At 36.8% G+C, this 16,521-nt stretch overlaps 1 protein-coding gene and 1 long non-coding RNA gene across 2 annotated transcripts; both read right to left on the bottom strand.

Annotated features, from left to right (window-relative positions):
* Positions 1-526: 526 nt before the first annotated feature.
* LOC114158200 (elongation of very long chain fatty acids protein 4-like) lies at positions 527-10,415 on the bottom strand. Its single transcript, XM_028039521.1, has 7 exons — positions 9,992-10,415; positions 7,679-7,770; positions 6,669-6,856; positions 5,969-6,049; positions 4,504-4,675; positions 4,254-4,381; positions 527-2,647 (listed from the first exon to the last, which is right to left on the bottom strand). Exons 2-7 carry the CDS (start codon positions 7,743-7,745, stop codon positions 2,369-2,371), a joined length of 915 nt encoding a protein of 304 aa, XP_027895322.1. The 5' UTR covers positions 7,746-7,770; positions 9,992-10,415; the 3' UTR covers positions 527-2,368.
* A 3,813-nt stretch (positions 10,416-14,228) lies between these two features.
* LOC114158328 (uncharacterized) lies at positions 14,229-15,663 on the bottom strand. The gene is made up of 2 exons (XR_003598392.1): positions 14,537-15,663; positions 14,229-14,327 (listed from the first exon to the last, which is right to left on the bottom strand). It is a non-coding gene; the product is annotated as an uncharacterized LOC114158328 (long non-coding RNA).
* Between the last annotated feature and the right edge of the window lie 858 nt (positions 15,664-16,521).

Raw genomic sequence — 16,521 nt, 5'->3', positions numbered from 1 at the left:
TGTCTACTTGTTTTGAAATATTCTTTAAAATCATCCTTTATTAATGCATTTATTTTGAAGAAAAAGCATTGATGTGTATGCAGAAATTGCAACTAGATGTAAATTTCACAGTTACACTCCCGCTTGTCTCCTTTAACAATTGCTACCTGCTGAAAGATTAGCGGGTAGGCTCTCTTGACAGTGACCTGCTTCCTTGGATAGCTGGTGGAGTGACGTGGAAATAAGCTCTTTTGGAGCTAAAGCCAATTTGTTTTCAAAGATTAGGGCAGATCTGTCTGAACAGGTTGCAGGTACAGCCTCTCTCTCACACAGAGACCTTCTCGGAGATCTTTCCAACTTGGAGATCCAGAGAAAATGGAAAGACAAAATGAGGAAGGAAACTAGGGAAAAAGTTCAAAGCGGATGGTAGGGATCTAGATCTGCATTAGGTATGGAATCAGGCTCATCTGTATTGAGAAGTGTCATCAAAACAGTCATTTCCAACTGATCTACAGTACATGCACTAACACAAGAACACAAGAATCTATGCAGTGCTGACAGTTTCTTTATTTCATTTAATTGTGCAGCCAGGAAGCAGTCACCTTTCTTTAGACAAGACAATAAAATGACCTGCTGATTTCTTGAAAAAAAAAAAAGCTTTTCCTTTCGGATGAATTTCCCTGCGGTCCTAATTGGCAGTCAGACAATATCCTTGAAACTCATCTATGACGCACAGTAAAAAGAAATAATGTGTGAAGACCCATAAAAAAGATATTTTTTTTACAGGATCATCAACATTTATCTAAAAATCAAAACAACTCTAAGGTTTTATCCCAAGTCTTTCAAATCAGCTTTTTGTTTTATCTCCAGATCAACAAAAAGGTAGTAGCATATAATTTTGTAAATGCAGCACAGTTGTAGTCTTTGCAAAGAACTGTAGATGACTGCAAAGAAGTAACAATGCCTTGCAAAAGTATTTGTACACTTTGAACTTTTTTTTTTTTACAGTATCAAGTTACAAATTCCAATATACTTTATATGGACTGTACGTGAGACACCAACATAAAGCGGAGCAAAATTTAAAAGTAGAAGGAAAAAGATACATGTTTTTACATTTTTTAAGAGGAGCATAAATAAAAAAAACAGCCAAGAGGCCTCAAAGTAACTCAGAAGGAGCAATAAAAATCCACAGCTCAGTGGGATAATCTGTTGACAGACAACTATTAGCTTTGCACTCGTAAATTATTGTCTGCATGGAGAAGTGTAAATAACAAGAGACACTTTTCATAGACAAACACTACAGTCATAATCTGCAGTTTTGCACAAGTCATGTAAGGTACATAGCGAACATGAGAAAAAGGAGCTTTAAGCTTTTTGACCTTAATGCAAAAAACACCGTATGAGGGAAAGAAAACACATCATCCCTGTGGTGAAACATGGTGTGTGTGCTTCTCTTCCGCAGAGACAGGAAAACTGTCTCTGCTGAGACAGAGACAGTCTCAGCTGTCTCTGAAATAAATCCTGCTAAAGACTGCAAAAGACTTGAGACTGTACAATTTTTTTTTGCTAGTTTCACAGAAACACACCAAAGCGGTGCGAAAGATTATTTACAGTATATATGCAAATGAATGCCAAGGAATTATTCTTTTCCTTTTGTAGCCTGAAAAAAATGCTACTTGGTATTTATCTACCACATAAAATCCCAGTAAAGATTAGTGGAATTTGTGGCTAAACAAAATAATCAAGGGGTAGTAATACTTTTGCAAGGCAATGTAAATAAAGCAGATGGCAAACATAAGTATTTTGTAAATTTTTTTGATAACCATATCTAAATCAACTGCATCTGTAAACATAATTTCCCACCCACGCCCTCTGCTCCCCCCCAAAAGATTTAAATAACAAAAAAAAAATTATTTTGGGAACACTTAAAATTAATCAAAATGTTTTAGCGCACTAGAAAATAAATTAGCACATTAACTATTTAAGCTCTTAGATAAAGCAGTATTAGAATCCAGAGTACAAAAATTGGAGGTGAACTTTGGTTGTAAATGCTGAGCAGGTGTGCATTTTCTGTGACATTTTGGTCCTAACAGGGTCCAAAACATAGTTGGACAGAAGAGCATGGAGCCTATGTGATCAGCATTTTGCTTTTCTTCATTAACAAACTGTTTTGCAGACAACCAGCACAACTGCCTTCCATCTAAAACCAGAAGCTTTTACAGACTTGCCCATAAATACACACCCGACACCCGCTGTTCTTCTCAAGTTGGTCCCGAATCATGTCAATCTACATTATTTGAAGAAATGATTGTCTGGTTGATTTCTCCCCTCCCTTCCCTCCTTCTCCATCCACTTTTAGATTGTTGCCAGGCACGCGCCTCTTTCTTCTTCACTCCCTTTTCGCTCTTCCCTTCTTTTGCCTCTTCCCATTTTCCTCCACTTCTTCCATGTTGCAGTGGCCGTTAGTCACAGCGGATGTGCCGTTGGCCACTGGCTTGCCGCCTTTGTGCGATGAAGGTTTGCGTCTGTAGGCGTGGTAGTAGAAGTTGGCGAAGAGGATGATGAAGGTGACAGCATAGCCGATCAGAGCCCACTGCATCCAGCAGGGAAATGGGCAGCCAGTGTAGAGCGAATAACCGGCGTGGCCGATGGTTACGTGAAACTGGATCTGTTAAACATGGAAAGTATCTAGATTTAGGAAAATGTATTAAATTAAAAAAACAGTTTAAACTCATGTTGAGACATCGCTGTGGTTCATTCAGGCTGCAAAAGACGAGACAGAGCAAAACTTTCAGCTGAAAATCGGAACAGCAAATTGTTCTGATTTTTTTTTCTTCCCCTTTTGAACTTTCAATTATCTGGAAATGTAGGCAGCTTTACAGGAAGCTCAGTTTTAAGGAATTACTGAGAACTACACGGAGATTTCTATTTGAGCAATACTAGCTGTGCTGACAAAGCTGGTAAACACATACGCCAATTTAAGATGCTAAACCAGGTTAAAACATAAACTTAATATAATTTTATCTTTGTTTTAAAATATCAGGTTGTTCAAAATCTTACTTATTTAAACTTAAACTATTTAACTGAATAATTCTACAATAAATACAGATTCTTTAAAACTCTTATTTAGTGAAAAGCACAATATATCTGAGTCAACTCTGGACAATTTTTTTTCTACTGTGATTACAGATACTTTAAAGTTTATTTGTGAAACCTCTGAATACATCCACCTAGATCCTTTTTTTTCCCAGATACATATTTTTAAATTATTCATCTTACTGATAAGTTACACAAGATACATCTTCTGAGTGTGTGTTGAGTGACACAAGAGAGGGCCCACCCAGGGTGCGAAAGATGCAAGAACCAACCAAAGTCTGTATCAGCAGGTCAAAGGTCAAACACCAAACATTGCGAAATTAGACATAAAACTCAGGTAAATCTGTCCTGATGTTATGACATAAATAGGAGAACTACAAACAATGCTCTAGAACTTGAAAAATCAGTTTTATTTTTGTGTGAAATGTATTAAAATATGATGCTTTTTACACGATTTTATGCACCAAAAATATAACTTAGGTTATACAAAAGGTCCACAAAAGGAGTTCAAATGCTTTTAAATTGTTTTATTCACACATAAATCAATGATAATTAATAAAAACTATTCTTGTGACCCAATTATCTATCAAAATAGTACAACTATATTAGGACGTTTCAAATAATCTTGCATTTTTAGGTAAACTTTTAAGGAACATGTTGTCAGGTTTGTTATGCTCGTATTTTGCTTTGGGCTGGCTGATCAACATGGACAGAATATCACTTGAATACCAACAAAAACTAAATATTTAGCATCTGATAACACCAAAGTAATTAGAAGTTCAACATGTAACAAAAAATTACAGATTTCACTGCCTTTTCCTGTGGTTTATATCCTCCTAATGGTAAGTGACAGTCATCTTTTAGGCATAATATTGTGATTATTAATGAAGCCCTTTCTTTAGATAAACAATATATAATTATTATATGTAAACGCTATTTTAACCTAATATCAGATTTATTCATTTACAATTATTAACCTAGTTCTTACCTAAAAGAGAGACATCACCCTCCCAAAATTATCCCATGCTGTTCACATACATATCAACAGCAATACTTTATAACTATAACAGACCCTGAATACATGTCTAAACAGTAAAAAGAGCGAGATGATGTTTTAAGAGGAGTTTAACAGTGAGATTTTTTTGTGTGCAAGGTGCATCCTTAAATGTGTTACTCACCATCTGAATTATGGTGAGGTATTTCTTCCACCAGAGATACTTCTGCATATGAGGTCCCAAGGCAGCCAGGCCATAGTAACCGTACATGAGGACGTGGATGGAAGAGTTGATGGTTGCACCGAAAAATGCTGTAGACAGGGTCAAGATTTGTTCAGATCTAATTTTGTCCGGGTTGTTAATAAACCCCCAGCAAGTACAAAAGATTGGTTCACTCTGGATTGTAGAACAAATCACACATGCTTTTACTCACACTGTCCACCAGGGACCCACTTGATACCAATCCACCAGAGGATGAACATGGTACAGTGATGGTAGACGTGGAGGAAGCTGACTTGGTTGAACTTCTTCCTCAGTATAAAAAACACAGTGTCCAAGAACTCCACCCCTTTGGAGATGTAATACCACCAAAGAGCAGATGCTATCTGGAGACATAAAGGAGGCAAGAGTTGATGGTAGAGGTCAAACATCTGCACAGTAACACAACGTTTAGGTAATGCAGGTCATAGACATTAAGGATGACAGTTGAAGTGCTATAATATTGAATAACAGTGTTTGCTTTGACTAAACATTGGGTCAGATTCTGACCCAGATTGTTGGGTTAGATAAAATACTAGAAGAAACACCGTCATTTTTGACAGGCCGCCATTTTGAATTATATAAAAGCCTGACCGGACCTAATGGAAACAACTATTAGAGATTTTATAAAAGATTGTAAAATATTCAAATGATGCTATGGTGTAATGTTAATATTAGTGGGATGTAATTCCCAATAGAAAACAGTTTTGCTCACTTAAGGTAACATTATCTATGTTGCCATTTACAGGGTCTATTTTACAAAATTGCATTCACAGAACAACATTAATTACGAAGTGTGGACCTGTCTCCAGTTTAAATTACCATCAGTGACGCAGCAGTGTTGAAAGTTTGTAAAATAGTCTTTCTATGAAGCTTTAAAAGGTGAAGTTGTTTCAAAATAGCATAAGAACGCTTTTGCAACTGGTCCCACTGACAAGTCAGCTCAATTTTCCTGTGAAGATTAATTTTACCACATCAAGCTGGTTCAAACCTGTGTCTCAAAAACAAAAGCTGTTGACTGCTGACATCTACACTACACAATCCCAGTTTAAACAAAATACAAACAATATGTTAGGCTAAAAAACAAAAAAATAAATAAAATAAAGAAAAAAAAAATTGCCATAGCGGTCATTTTATTTGTATTTTTCTTAAAAATGAAAAGTATTCTTATATAACAAATCTCCATCTATACTTTTGTTTAATCCTGTTCTATTATTGCTGAGTGTTGGACATGCACATGGTTCACAAGGACATTCTCTAAAAGTCACTATGATAACTCTGACCTCTGGAGTCCCTCCCACTGAGCCAGAGCATGCAGCGCTGCAAAAGGAGGTGGAGCTGCAGCTTAAAGGTGGTGTGACCAATCACCACACCCTCTTTGTCCTAAAATGCCAGGCTCTCATCATCTCTCTCTTTCTCTCCTGCTCTGATGCCCAGCAGAATTAGCAATCTACTAATCGTCAGCAACAAGATTACAGCATCACTCCACCTGTTAGCTGCAGGGAAAGCGCTCGAGGCCGTATGTGCGATTAGCAACCACCTTAAACGTCAACATTTGTTAAACGAATACAATTTTCTCCAGACAAGATAGGATGTGTGGACAGATTAGCTTAGTGAAAAGTGCAAGTGGGGAAGCTTACCCTGACTTCATTCACATCATTTGAGTAGTTGACAGGCTGACACAGGTAGCTGTATCCAGCAGCTCTTGATGCTAGTAGGAGCTGACAAAAGGGTGCAAAAGGCAAAGTGAGATCAGGCTTGGGCATATCATGCAATGAAATGATACGGTAAGTTGATTCACACCAAAAAGGCAGAGCAACAAGCATTTACAGACATTTGTATCAATAAAAAAGTTCATTTCAGGAACAATATTTAAAAATGCTTGAAATGCTTCAACATACCGTACATGTTGAAACCCTGTCAAAACCCTGGCTTTTAGCACATGTATTCCAAACGATCATAAACCACTAATCAATTGAATCAATTTTGACTGAATTGAACTGCATCTATTTTGATCTGAACTTTATTATTGGAAAATAAATCAGACTGAATTTGACGCTACACTTTTGGAAATAACTGTAGCCTGCTTTTCTTGTAAAAAAAAGTATGGATTACCTTTGTAATAAATGGGTGCTAAACAATTAAACTGGATTGAATTACTTTTTGTCATACTGTTATACAATAGGCTGAAGACGTATGAATGGCAGAAAATAGCTAAATGTTAAGTAAATTAAATGGATTCTTTGGAGACCAGTTTTATTTTTATCACTCAATGGTCTTTGACATACGTTATAAGACTGTAAATTTAAAACACTGCTATCTGTCCAGAATGGCACCAACCTCTTTGGCGATGTAGAAGTTGAGGACCACCATGCTGAAGTTGTACACTATGAGGGTCTTCCTGAGTGTAAAGGGTTGGCGGTCCTGCATGTACCTAGGCCCCGCCCACAGGAAGATCAAGTACAGGCAGCTGATGGCCAGGGTGGGAGAGGAAGAAGACATCATCGGCCAGTTCTCCACCCTCTTGTCTGGGCAAAATGGAGGGTTTAAATTATTACTGAGTTTCTACTGTTGTTTAATTAGTTTATGCCTAAACATTTTAATTAATCAGCTGAAATGTTACTACACCATGTAATTAACATTTAATTTGAAATACACCAATCACCAAGCATAGAGACAGAAGACAACACATTTTTTCTTGATTTACAAGGTCAAAAATAAAAAAATCATTTTTTTTTTCTTCATTAAATGCATCAAAACTAAGAATTCCTACTTTTTTCAGTTCATGAACACAACAACCAGCAGAGTGTGCTTTGAGTTAAAGAAATCTAATAAACGTCACCATTTGGTGTATAAATGTGAAATATCTTGTTATTGTTGGATTCAAAATCATCATGTATATGAAAGAATCTCCAACACAATTTTTTTCTCTTTCATGTCTTGAGAAATGTGCACCTCCACATTTCAGCAGATGATTTTAATGCAAAAGATTCGAAAGTTCACATTGTTGTTTCTGTTTGTCTTACGAGACCACTTCAATACCGTCTTTGCTGTCTTGGTGAAAGAAACAAGAACTTAAAACTTTGAACTATTACTGCTTATTCTAACTGGATATAGCAGTATAACTAAATTCAAAAATGCAGTTTAGTAAAATGTAGCATAGATCCATCCTGTCTATGTCACATCAATGTCGACTCTAAGGCTCAGGCCTGGGAAAGCATTACAACAATGTACTTTTATAAGCTTCAAATTCAAGTAAACAATTACTACATAACATTCAAATCTTTACATGTGCATCATAAGCCACGCTGCTGGTGAGAGTGGATCAGGAATCGGTGAACCCATCTTACCTGCTATAGTAAGGCTCCATTTATAAAACTCTACTGTGTCATTCACAAGATGTGTTACAACCTCCATGGCTCTACCGTTGCTTGTGATTAAACTGCGGAGACAGAAAACACCAAAGAGACACAAAAATTAAATTACAGGTCATGCACACCACATCAGTGGGACACAGGACTACGCCCTACTAGCTTGAGTGGGTACTAGTTTTGCAAACAGCTGCAAGACACAAAACATTGTGTTTTTAATGCTGCTGTTAGGGACAGTATAAAATTCTTATCTGTGACAAAACAGACTTTAAATGGATGATTGTCTATAGACCTAGAAGTCAGAAGTATATCACAAAAGTCAGGTTTACTAACATAGAAATGGAGCTGGGAGCTAATGTCCATCCTCTTATGAGCCCGTATTATATTATGAGTTCTAGAATCTCAAGATTTTTCACCACAAACTAATCAATTTAAACATGTTAAAATATACTTTCAAGCAAGTTACCTCAACACAGGATTACTTCTCGTGGAGCAGACTCATATGAATTAAGCAACAAACATTCAGTTAATTTAATATAGCATGTTGTGTGCTGATTTCATGTTGAGTTTGATTGGTCTGGGAAGCTGGAGCTCAGCTCTGGGAAAGAGCTTACATCCTAGCTGGGTGAATCTCAATTAAATGTAGGAAAACCAACACAAGCTATCTCTTCTGGTGCTAACTAGTCATAGCAATTTAAGACGTCCAAGAATTCTTTGCATGACACACGTTCAAACCCTAAAGAAGCATGTTCACAATTAGAGGTTGTATAGTATGTGTAACACTGGAACTATAACACATAAAAGACAGAAATGACCAAAGATTTTCTGATAGAGGTCCTAGTTTTAAACTAGACAAATAATTAAGGAACAACATTTTCTTTATAAAGCCTCAAAATATACATCACTAACCTTTATCAGATTTATATTTGAGAAAAGTGCGCCCAAGGACATGCTCCACCTATTTTTGCATGCTGGTTGCTGCTATATAAATGGTGAACGTTGAAACTTAAACACATAAAGGTAATGAAAATGGATTCAAAACAATCAGATTTTCCAGTGTTTCACCAGCCTGATTTGGCCTTTCAGAGCGGATCAAAGGGAAATGATTGATTTCTATCTCTGACTGATTAATTGGGTAGTTTACACTATTTTTCACTACATTTCACAGCCCCACATTGAATACTCAATTCGGGGCTGGTCTGTGACCTCTGGTTTCCCCAGCCTGCGTTTGGACTGCAGGAGACATTTTTATTATATGAGTAAAGTGGAAAATCTAATCTCCATTTACAAAGAGAAGGCACCCACTTACTTGGCTGTTCTAAACCCTAACATTTATGCAGAATAAGTAAAGCACAAATGCTCAAATATGGAGGATGGAAAAGAGCTTTTAGCTGAGTTTTGGTGACCCACCCACAGACTCATATTCTGTTAAGGACCCTGTACAAGCTTTGGCCAATTGTGGATGTCTGTCTCACTGAGACTAATTAGGGTGCCTTACATAACAAACAGCTCTTATCCACCACAGAGTTGAGAGCTTTTGTCTTTATATTAATCTATTATTAATCCAATGAGTCAGATCAGCTGTCCTTTAAATAATTAATAGCCAAGTATACAGTAACTACTTTACCAATGTGAGTGTTCAGGAAAAGAGCTGAGTACTTCAGTCCAGTGTTACACATAGGTGAAGGGATTAAATAATCTGCACAGACGGACAATCTTTGAGGGATTTTGCATGATAACACATCAGGATGTAGTCCAACCAGCAGGCAGACACAGGCCAGATAAGAGATAGAGGGTGAAGCGTAACAAAAAGACTGGGGCGCATGTGTCAGCAGGTTTCAGCTCTGGCCGCTCAAGAGGCTTAAATTCAATTGATCAACGAGCTTAGATGAGGGCCTAAGTACAAATGCCCAGAGAAACACAGAGTCTGATCGGTGAATATCTAAATGCATGTGCTGGAAAATACAAAAATAAAACTAGAGTTCCCACATATTCACAGCCAGTCATGGTTTAAAACTACTTTGCAAGCTAAAGTGGCTCGCTGTATTTTTCCTTCATGTTTATAACAGGTGGTGGTTGGCTGAAATGTGCTGAGAGATAAGATACAGAAAAATAAGAACAGAAATAGCTAAGTGCTATTATAGGTTTAAATTATTTCCTAAAAATAATTTCAAATAAAAAACCTGACACAGTTAAGCTCAACAGGTTTGAGACTGGAAATTAAAAACATACCCAACAATACAGACACACAGTAAACATCACAAAAACACACAAGCATTAGGAGCTACTTACGTCTTTGATAATTAACAGTGTATAATGACATCCGGTGCAATTTGATGCCCAACCCCGTTCACTTCGCCCCTCTTCTTCTCTGTTTTCCTCTTCTTCTTCTTCTCTGACCAATACCTAATCAGTTTCTGCGTCGCTACGCTCGCACCTCCACATTGAGCAGCAAATATATTTTGGCAAGAAACTAGACAAGGCAAGTGAAAAAAATATATATCTACGTCTAAAGAGTGGCGCGATACGCACGAGGTCCGCTCAGCCGCATCATCTTCCTCCAACCTCCTGGACACTGAGGAGACAGATGGAGGCTTCGCGCATGCGGACTTTGGCGTCTCCCGTGTTGCGACTCTGTGAGGCAATTAGCCTATTTTCCTTTGCCTTTCTTAAGTATCCACTACTCGGGCGTTGCACCAATCTTTCCCGAAACCAAACTTACACACTAAACTTCAAATAATCGCTACAGGCAACAATAAATTCCAACTATATAAAATTTTGTCTTTTCAAATGTTTTCATTTAGGCCTTATAAATATGTATCATTGCTTAATGAGGTTCTGGTCTGAATTTAGCTTCATGTTGTGTCTCACCGTTTTCCAATTTTGATGAAACGTCGCACAATATTGATAATTCCTAATAGCTATAATCATTTCCAGATGATTTAGCAGACTATAGACAGTTGTTGAAAAAAGGGTTCACAGACAACATAGAAAATCCTGACGAAACAAAAAAAACTGTTTTTCTTTTATTATTTTAAATTAACTGAATTGTTTACGGGATGATTTCTGCAAACTATTTTTAAAAACACCCATTTTTTGTCTGTTAGTACCCACGTTAGATACATTTGATTGCAACCGAGGTGTTGCAACAATTACATGCATATAGTATGAATTATCTAATGATGGCACTTTGGATAAGAGCACTTATTTAACCTATCTAAGGATGTTCAAATGTATGTTTTTGGGGTTTGCTGATGTATTCTGTCAGGGTTTCTGTAGCTCAGACGTTTATACTAAGTAAGCAGAAGAAGCAAAGAGTATTGGCAATTTCCTGCTACTGACTTATTTTTTTTTTTTAGGATTTTCTGTAGTTGTGCAATTTTAAGTAATTGTACAATGTGGAATGATGAAATGTTGAGGCTATTCAAGGACAACATGCAATATTTTGTATTATTTCGAATGAATAATACTGATTCATTGATGCATCACTTCTACAGAACTTTGCAAGCCTGATCGGTATGATCTTTCCAGTGTTCTTCACTGCTTTTGAATTGGGCTCTTACATCGCCAAGGACCTGGGCCGCCTGTGGAGAGTGTTGATGTTTTACTAGTGAAACAATGCTCCACATCCAATATCTGACAATATCAATCAAAAGTTTGCAAATTACCCAAATTTTTAATAATGTATTTTTTTTAATATATATTTAGCTTTTACATGTAACAGTAGCCAAAAAGAAAAACAGGCATCCTCAGTATGGGTAACTACTGATATTTTGTTTTTCTTTTTGGCTACTGTTACATGTAAAAGCTTAAAAATGTTACATCTGTCTTTTAGTATCACTTTGTAACCTTTTGTGTTTGTTTTGCGCCTAATTTTGATCATTTCTGGCCTCCAGTTGCTCTCAGATTGTATCCTACAGAGATTGTCATCCTTTTTTAAAAATCTTTTCATTTGGTCATGCAATTCATCATTTGGCTGCTCTCTGTGGGAATCTAATTGTCTGTTTAATCAATTTTTTATACACTCACATTTGGCCACTAGATGGTGCTGTCAAATTAACATTGGGCTCATATGAGCCCAATTAGATCAATTACCGCACTTCATCCAAAGTATCTCAGTCGGAGAGGTTTCTTCTTGTCTCATGTTTATTCTACAAGAAGATGGTATGTTTTCCACTTTATTTAATAAATATGCTCACGTAAGAGTTAGATTTTATTGTGTTATTAAAGCATTTCCTCCACAAATCCTGCACTCCAAAACTAACATACAACGAATCTTTCCACACTGCAGTAAAATTTTAAAATGTAATCATTAATATGGCTAATTCTGTTTGCGCTCTGCGTCAAGGTGCATGAAAGAAGCCTATTTGTAGAGGATAATCTATTCCACATTTGGCTTCATGGTTCATTTCATGCCTGCAATTGCACTGCAGTTTGCTGCTTGCAGTTATTTACTTTTGGAAACAAGAGTCTCTCATTTCTAAAATTTACAATCCTGAAGCCTTATTTATCCTCAGATCACTGGAAAAACATGAGCAATTCTTCCAGTGCACCTTCGTTTGAATTTTTTTTTTTAAACACACTTTTTTCCTATGGTTCAGATCCAATTGATCAATTAAAATAAACGCAATAGGAGAAGCCAAAGAACTAAAGAAACTTTGTCATTTTGTTTTCTATTACACAAAGTTCTAAAGCTTCATCTGTTCATCTCTCGCTAACTCAAGGCCACTGCTTTGCAGGCCACACATGAGTAAATACTGCAACATATATTTTATTTGACTTTATTTGTCACATGTTTATCCTTAGCTTTCAAGAATTTGTACAGACAGTACCTTCTCAGTACAGACTGACTGGGCATAACTGGTTTTACTTAAATCTGTCAAGCAGAAAATGGAAATTTTGCTTAAAGATTTAATTTTATTAGAATAAATCACAGACAGGGCATGCAGTATTATTCCTTTATTCTTTAAGTTACAAATACAATATTATATATATATATATATATATATATATACTGTATGTATATATACAGTATATATGTATATATATATATATATATATATTTTTTTTAGCATTTTATGTGAAAGGCTAATGCAAAGTTGTACATCAAAAGGGTGCAAGAAATTAACATTTTCTACAAATAATGTAAAAAACTCAACATACATTTTTACTTTGGTTGGCCATGTTTTTGGCCAACATTCTACGTGTAGCTTACAAATCAATACTGTACTGTACATCACACTGGACATACCATACCCATGTGTAGGATCAGAATATGGGGATGCTTTTCTTTGGAGCTGGAGAGAACCAAAGATAGGTGCTACTAAACGATGGTCATTCTGGAATAAAACCACTTAGAGGGGGCGTAATAATGCTCCACTTTGAGACTATCACAAAAAAAAAAAAAAAAAAACAGACAAAAAAAAAATCTATTGAAATTCAGTTAAATTTCTGGACAATAAAATAATATTTTTGCAAAGCTCAGTAGTTTCTGGTCAGGGTTGGCCTGACCTCTCTTGTGACCTTATCCACACATCCTTGCATGCAAAACACAGATGTTCACGTTTTTTGCTAACAAAATTAGTCTTATCCATAAAACAGTAAATAAATCTAAAAGAAAGAAAGAACCTGCTGGGCAATCTATATTGAGAAATGACGCATCTAAACCCACATCAAAACAGCCACAGAGGTTGGGCTGGCTGCACTTTGTGAGCGTCATAAAACTGCTCAATATTCAACGAACTCTGAACACTGCCCCACTTAAAATATAAATGGTTTATAAGATGTCCTCGTTCTCTCAAGATTTACTCATTAAATTAGCAGAAATTTAACATTTGTGTAAAATCTAGGAACTGCTTTGTAAATGCAAAAGGTATTTGATTAATATGGAAACCATGCTTGCATGCGAGTGCCCTAAATGAGTTAAATTTCTTGTAAGTTCAAATAAAAGAGAAGATCAGGACTTCTATTACAAATGCATCTAAAAATTGGCAGAATGTATCTTAAGCTATTCACTATTGTGTTTTTGAGTGCCTTGCTCTGCTGGAATACTCAAATGTGCCCAATTTTCAACCATTCGGCCAAAACTGTCCCCGTGAGATGAAAAGAAATTTGTTGGAACGTTCAGGAACAATCCATCAACTAGAAATACTCAAGGTGATTGTAAAATGGAAATTACTGGAAGACAAGTGCCACTATGCAAGGTGTAATGAGTTTGACATCGGCACGGACTGAGAGGGTGCCAGCCGAGAAACTAGATCTCCTCCACCGACGCCTTTCAGCATTACTGAAAAGTTCAGCTGCACACATGAAAAAACCAGATGCCTTCTGAAGAAAAGTGTCATGGTCTAACAGCACAACCACTGAGCTTCTGACCTCAGTGACAACAGGTATGTTTCGAGGACTTAAGGTGGGACTTATAACTGTGTGTCTAATTTTTCTTTACTCTTAAACCACTTCACCCCCTTCAACTTTTAGCTAAAACTTAAAAAGGCTTGTTTCCTACAACGAGACACAGAAAAAACTCAACTCAGTGACATTTCTTTATTCATCGTTTCTTTTTGGATGAATCTCACCAGAAGTGCAACAGGAGCAGTCTATGACTAGCCAATATGAGTGGGTTGATAATCTGCAAACAGATGAGAGAAACATTAAACATCAAAACAACAAGCTCATTTTAACTTTAAATATTTAACTAGCTTCTTAAGTCATGCTTTTAATAATTTACTTTTAACTCAACAGTGAATAAATGGCAAACAACCTATAAAGAGTGCATACTAAAATATATTTAGTAAATATATGAGAAGCATTGCATCAAACAATCAATAAATGTCAAACTTGAATCCTGTAAACGTTGAATAATGCCCATTTCCTACTGGTGGCGTCTTTTGGAAGCTTTTAGCTGAAATTCTTTGACGAGAGATTGCTGTGTGAGCGCATGTGAGCAGGGTTACCTTATAGATTTGGCTGCTAAGATAAAGCAGCCAAATCTATATTGGACGGGTGCGCTTGATTCTTTGTAAGACTCACCACAGTTGGGAGGAGATAGTAGAAACACTCAAAACTGTCAGAATTGCTGGTTTAACTTGTTAAAGAGGAACAACTGTCAAGTGGTGGTGGTGGCAACATTGTGCTGAGTACCAGTGGTAATGCACCAGGTTGGGGTGTGCTGAACTTTAGTCAACTGTGTTGTTTTTAAAGTGCTTTATGAACAAATCTGGAATGGAATAGAATAATCAAGATCTTAATGATTATTCAATAAGAATAATCAATTGTTTGGCTTAATGTCAAACAGCTAGACACTCTAATTTTTACAGAATTGGTGCTTCTATTTGAATGGATACCTCTAAAAAGGCTCTGTTGAAAAATTTTGGACTGCGATTAAATGTGCAGTTTGTGCCAGGAAAACAGTGGATTTAAAATGCTGCATGTAAAAAGAAAAACATCCTGTGAAATGTATGCCATACGCTTAACTTTGGCTGATTACTGTACAATAGACTTGTTTGGGTGTATGTAGAGCAGGGGCCTTCAAATCCAGTCCCTGAGGGATAGCGTCCAGCTACTATGAGACTTGTCTCTTGCCTCAATACACGTGACTCAAATAATCAAGTGATAATAATCTGTTGGGCCCCATCTGGATTAGAGGAAATCCACAGTAATGTCAAATGTGTGCATCTAACTCTGTCATTGAATTTGTGTAATAATTCCCTCCCCGCAAAAAATTAATGATAAAAAAAAAAAAAAATCCCATTAAAAGTTCATAGTTAACTTGTGATTCAAGCTAAAACTCTGACAGGAGCTGTACATCACTAAAGAGCTGCCAACACTTTCCCCTATCTACGTAAATGCTTTAAATGATTACCTCTCGCCGTACACTTTCACAACTCTTCATTTTGATCATATTTCATTCAACATCTGGTTGTGTCATAATCATACAGTGTAAACATTTCACAGTTTCCATCCTATAGCAAATGCCAGAGCATTCCCCCCCCCCACCATCCTTTTTGGAGTTTTTTAGCTTCCACATCATTCATCAGAGGATATATTAGTCTGAGATTTAAACTGGGACAAACTGTGCAAAAACCACCAAGCACAGTGGGGGAAATTTCCTTCTGCTGGGCACACTCACCGCCAGCATCCTGAGATAAACCATTTTCCACATACCTCTGGAGCAGCGCGCGGCATTAGTCGTCAGTGAAATAGCACTTTTCCAAAACATTCCCCCTGTCCAGAGACTATTTCTGGCAACGGGGGGATAGGTGGGAGGAATGAAAAAAAAAAACATGTGCCTAAAAGAAATATCCACTTTCTTTTAATTGCAAAATTAACAAAGAAATTACCCTGATTATAGAATACAATAATATTGACACAAGTAGCGGCCTAAATACAGAAAGAACTCACACAGGCATGAATGACTGACAAAGAAAGGAGGTTTTACCTTAGGCCTCCAAAAACGGCATCAGCGAAAAAATATATTTACACGTGCAAGGAGACGCTGTCACTACCAATGCTGCTGTCTTCACTGATAATGGAGACGCAAAAATAAAAAAAAATATAAAAAACCCAGTTCGAGCATCACGCATGTGTATGAGACACTGGCTTTTAAGTGTATTAGTTTCAGACGGGCTGCAGTTGGATCCCAGACGGGCTGCAGTTGGATCCCACTGGACCGGTGTCATCTTCTTTTTCACTAATTCTGTTTCTTCTACAAATTGTTTGTTCCACTGGAACTTTTTCATGTGGTTTTAATTTACCAGTCATATGAATCCAGCTTAGATTTCATTCAGTAGCAGACGGCTCTCTGCACACTAAATTATGCCATT

Source organism: Xiphophorus couchianus, chromosome 15, assembly GCF_001444195.1.
Source record: "Xiphophorus couchianus chromosome 15, X_couchianus-1.0, whole genome shotgun sequence".
NCBI classification, from domain to species: domain Eukaryota; kingdom Metazoa; phylum Chordata; class Actinopteri; order Cyprinodontiformes; family Poeciliidae; genus Xiphophorus; species Xiphophorus couchianus.
The sequence above is the reverse complement of the archived record's forward strand: the minus strand, read 5'-3'. Positions and strand labels throughout refer to the sequence as shown.

Bases quoted from the DNA above. Each gene is read 5' to 3' on its own strand.
- LOC114158200 (XM_028039521.1), bottom strand. From the start codon at position 7,745: ATGGAGGTTGTAACACATCTTGTGAATGACACAGTAGAGTTTTATAAA. The intron at 6,050-6,668 runs GTTGGTGCCATT...CCCTTTTGTCAG, and splicing joins ACTTCTACATCGCCAAAGAG to CTCCTACTAGCATCAAGAGC. The intron at 2,648-4,253 runs GTGAGTAACACA...CATGTTTAACAG, and splicing joins ACCTCACCATAATTCAGATG to ATCCAGTTTCACGTAACCAT.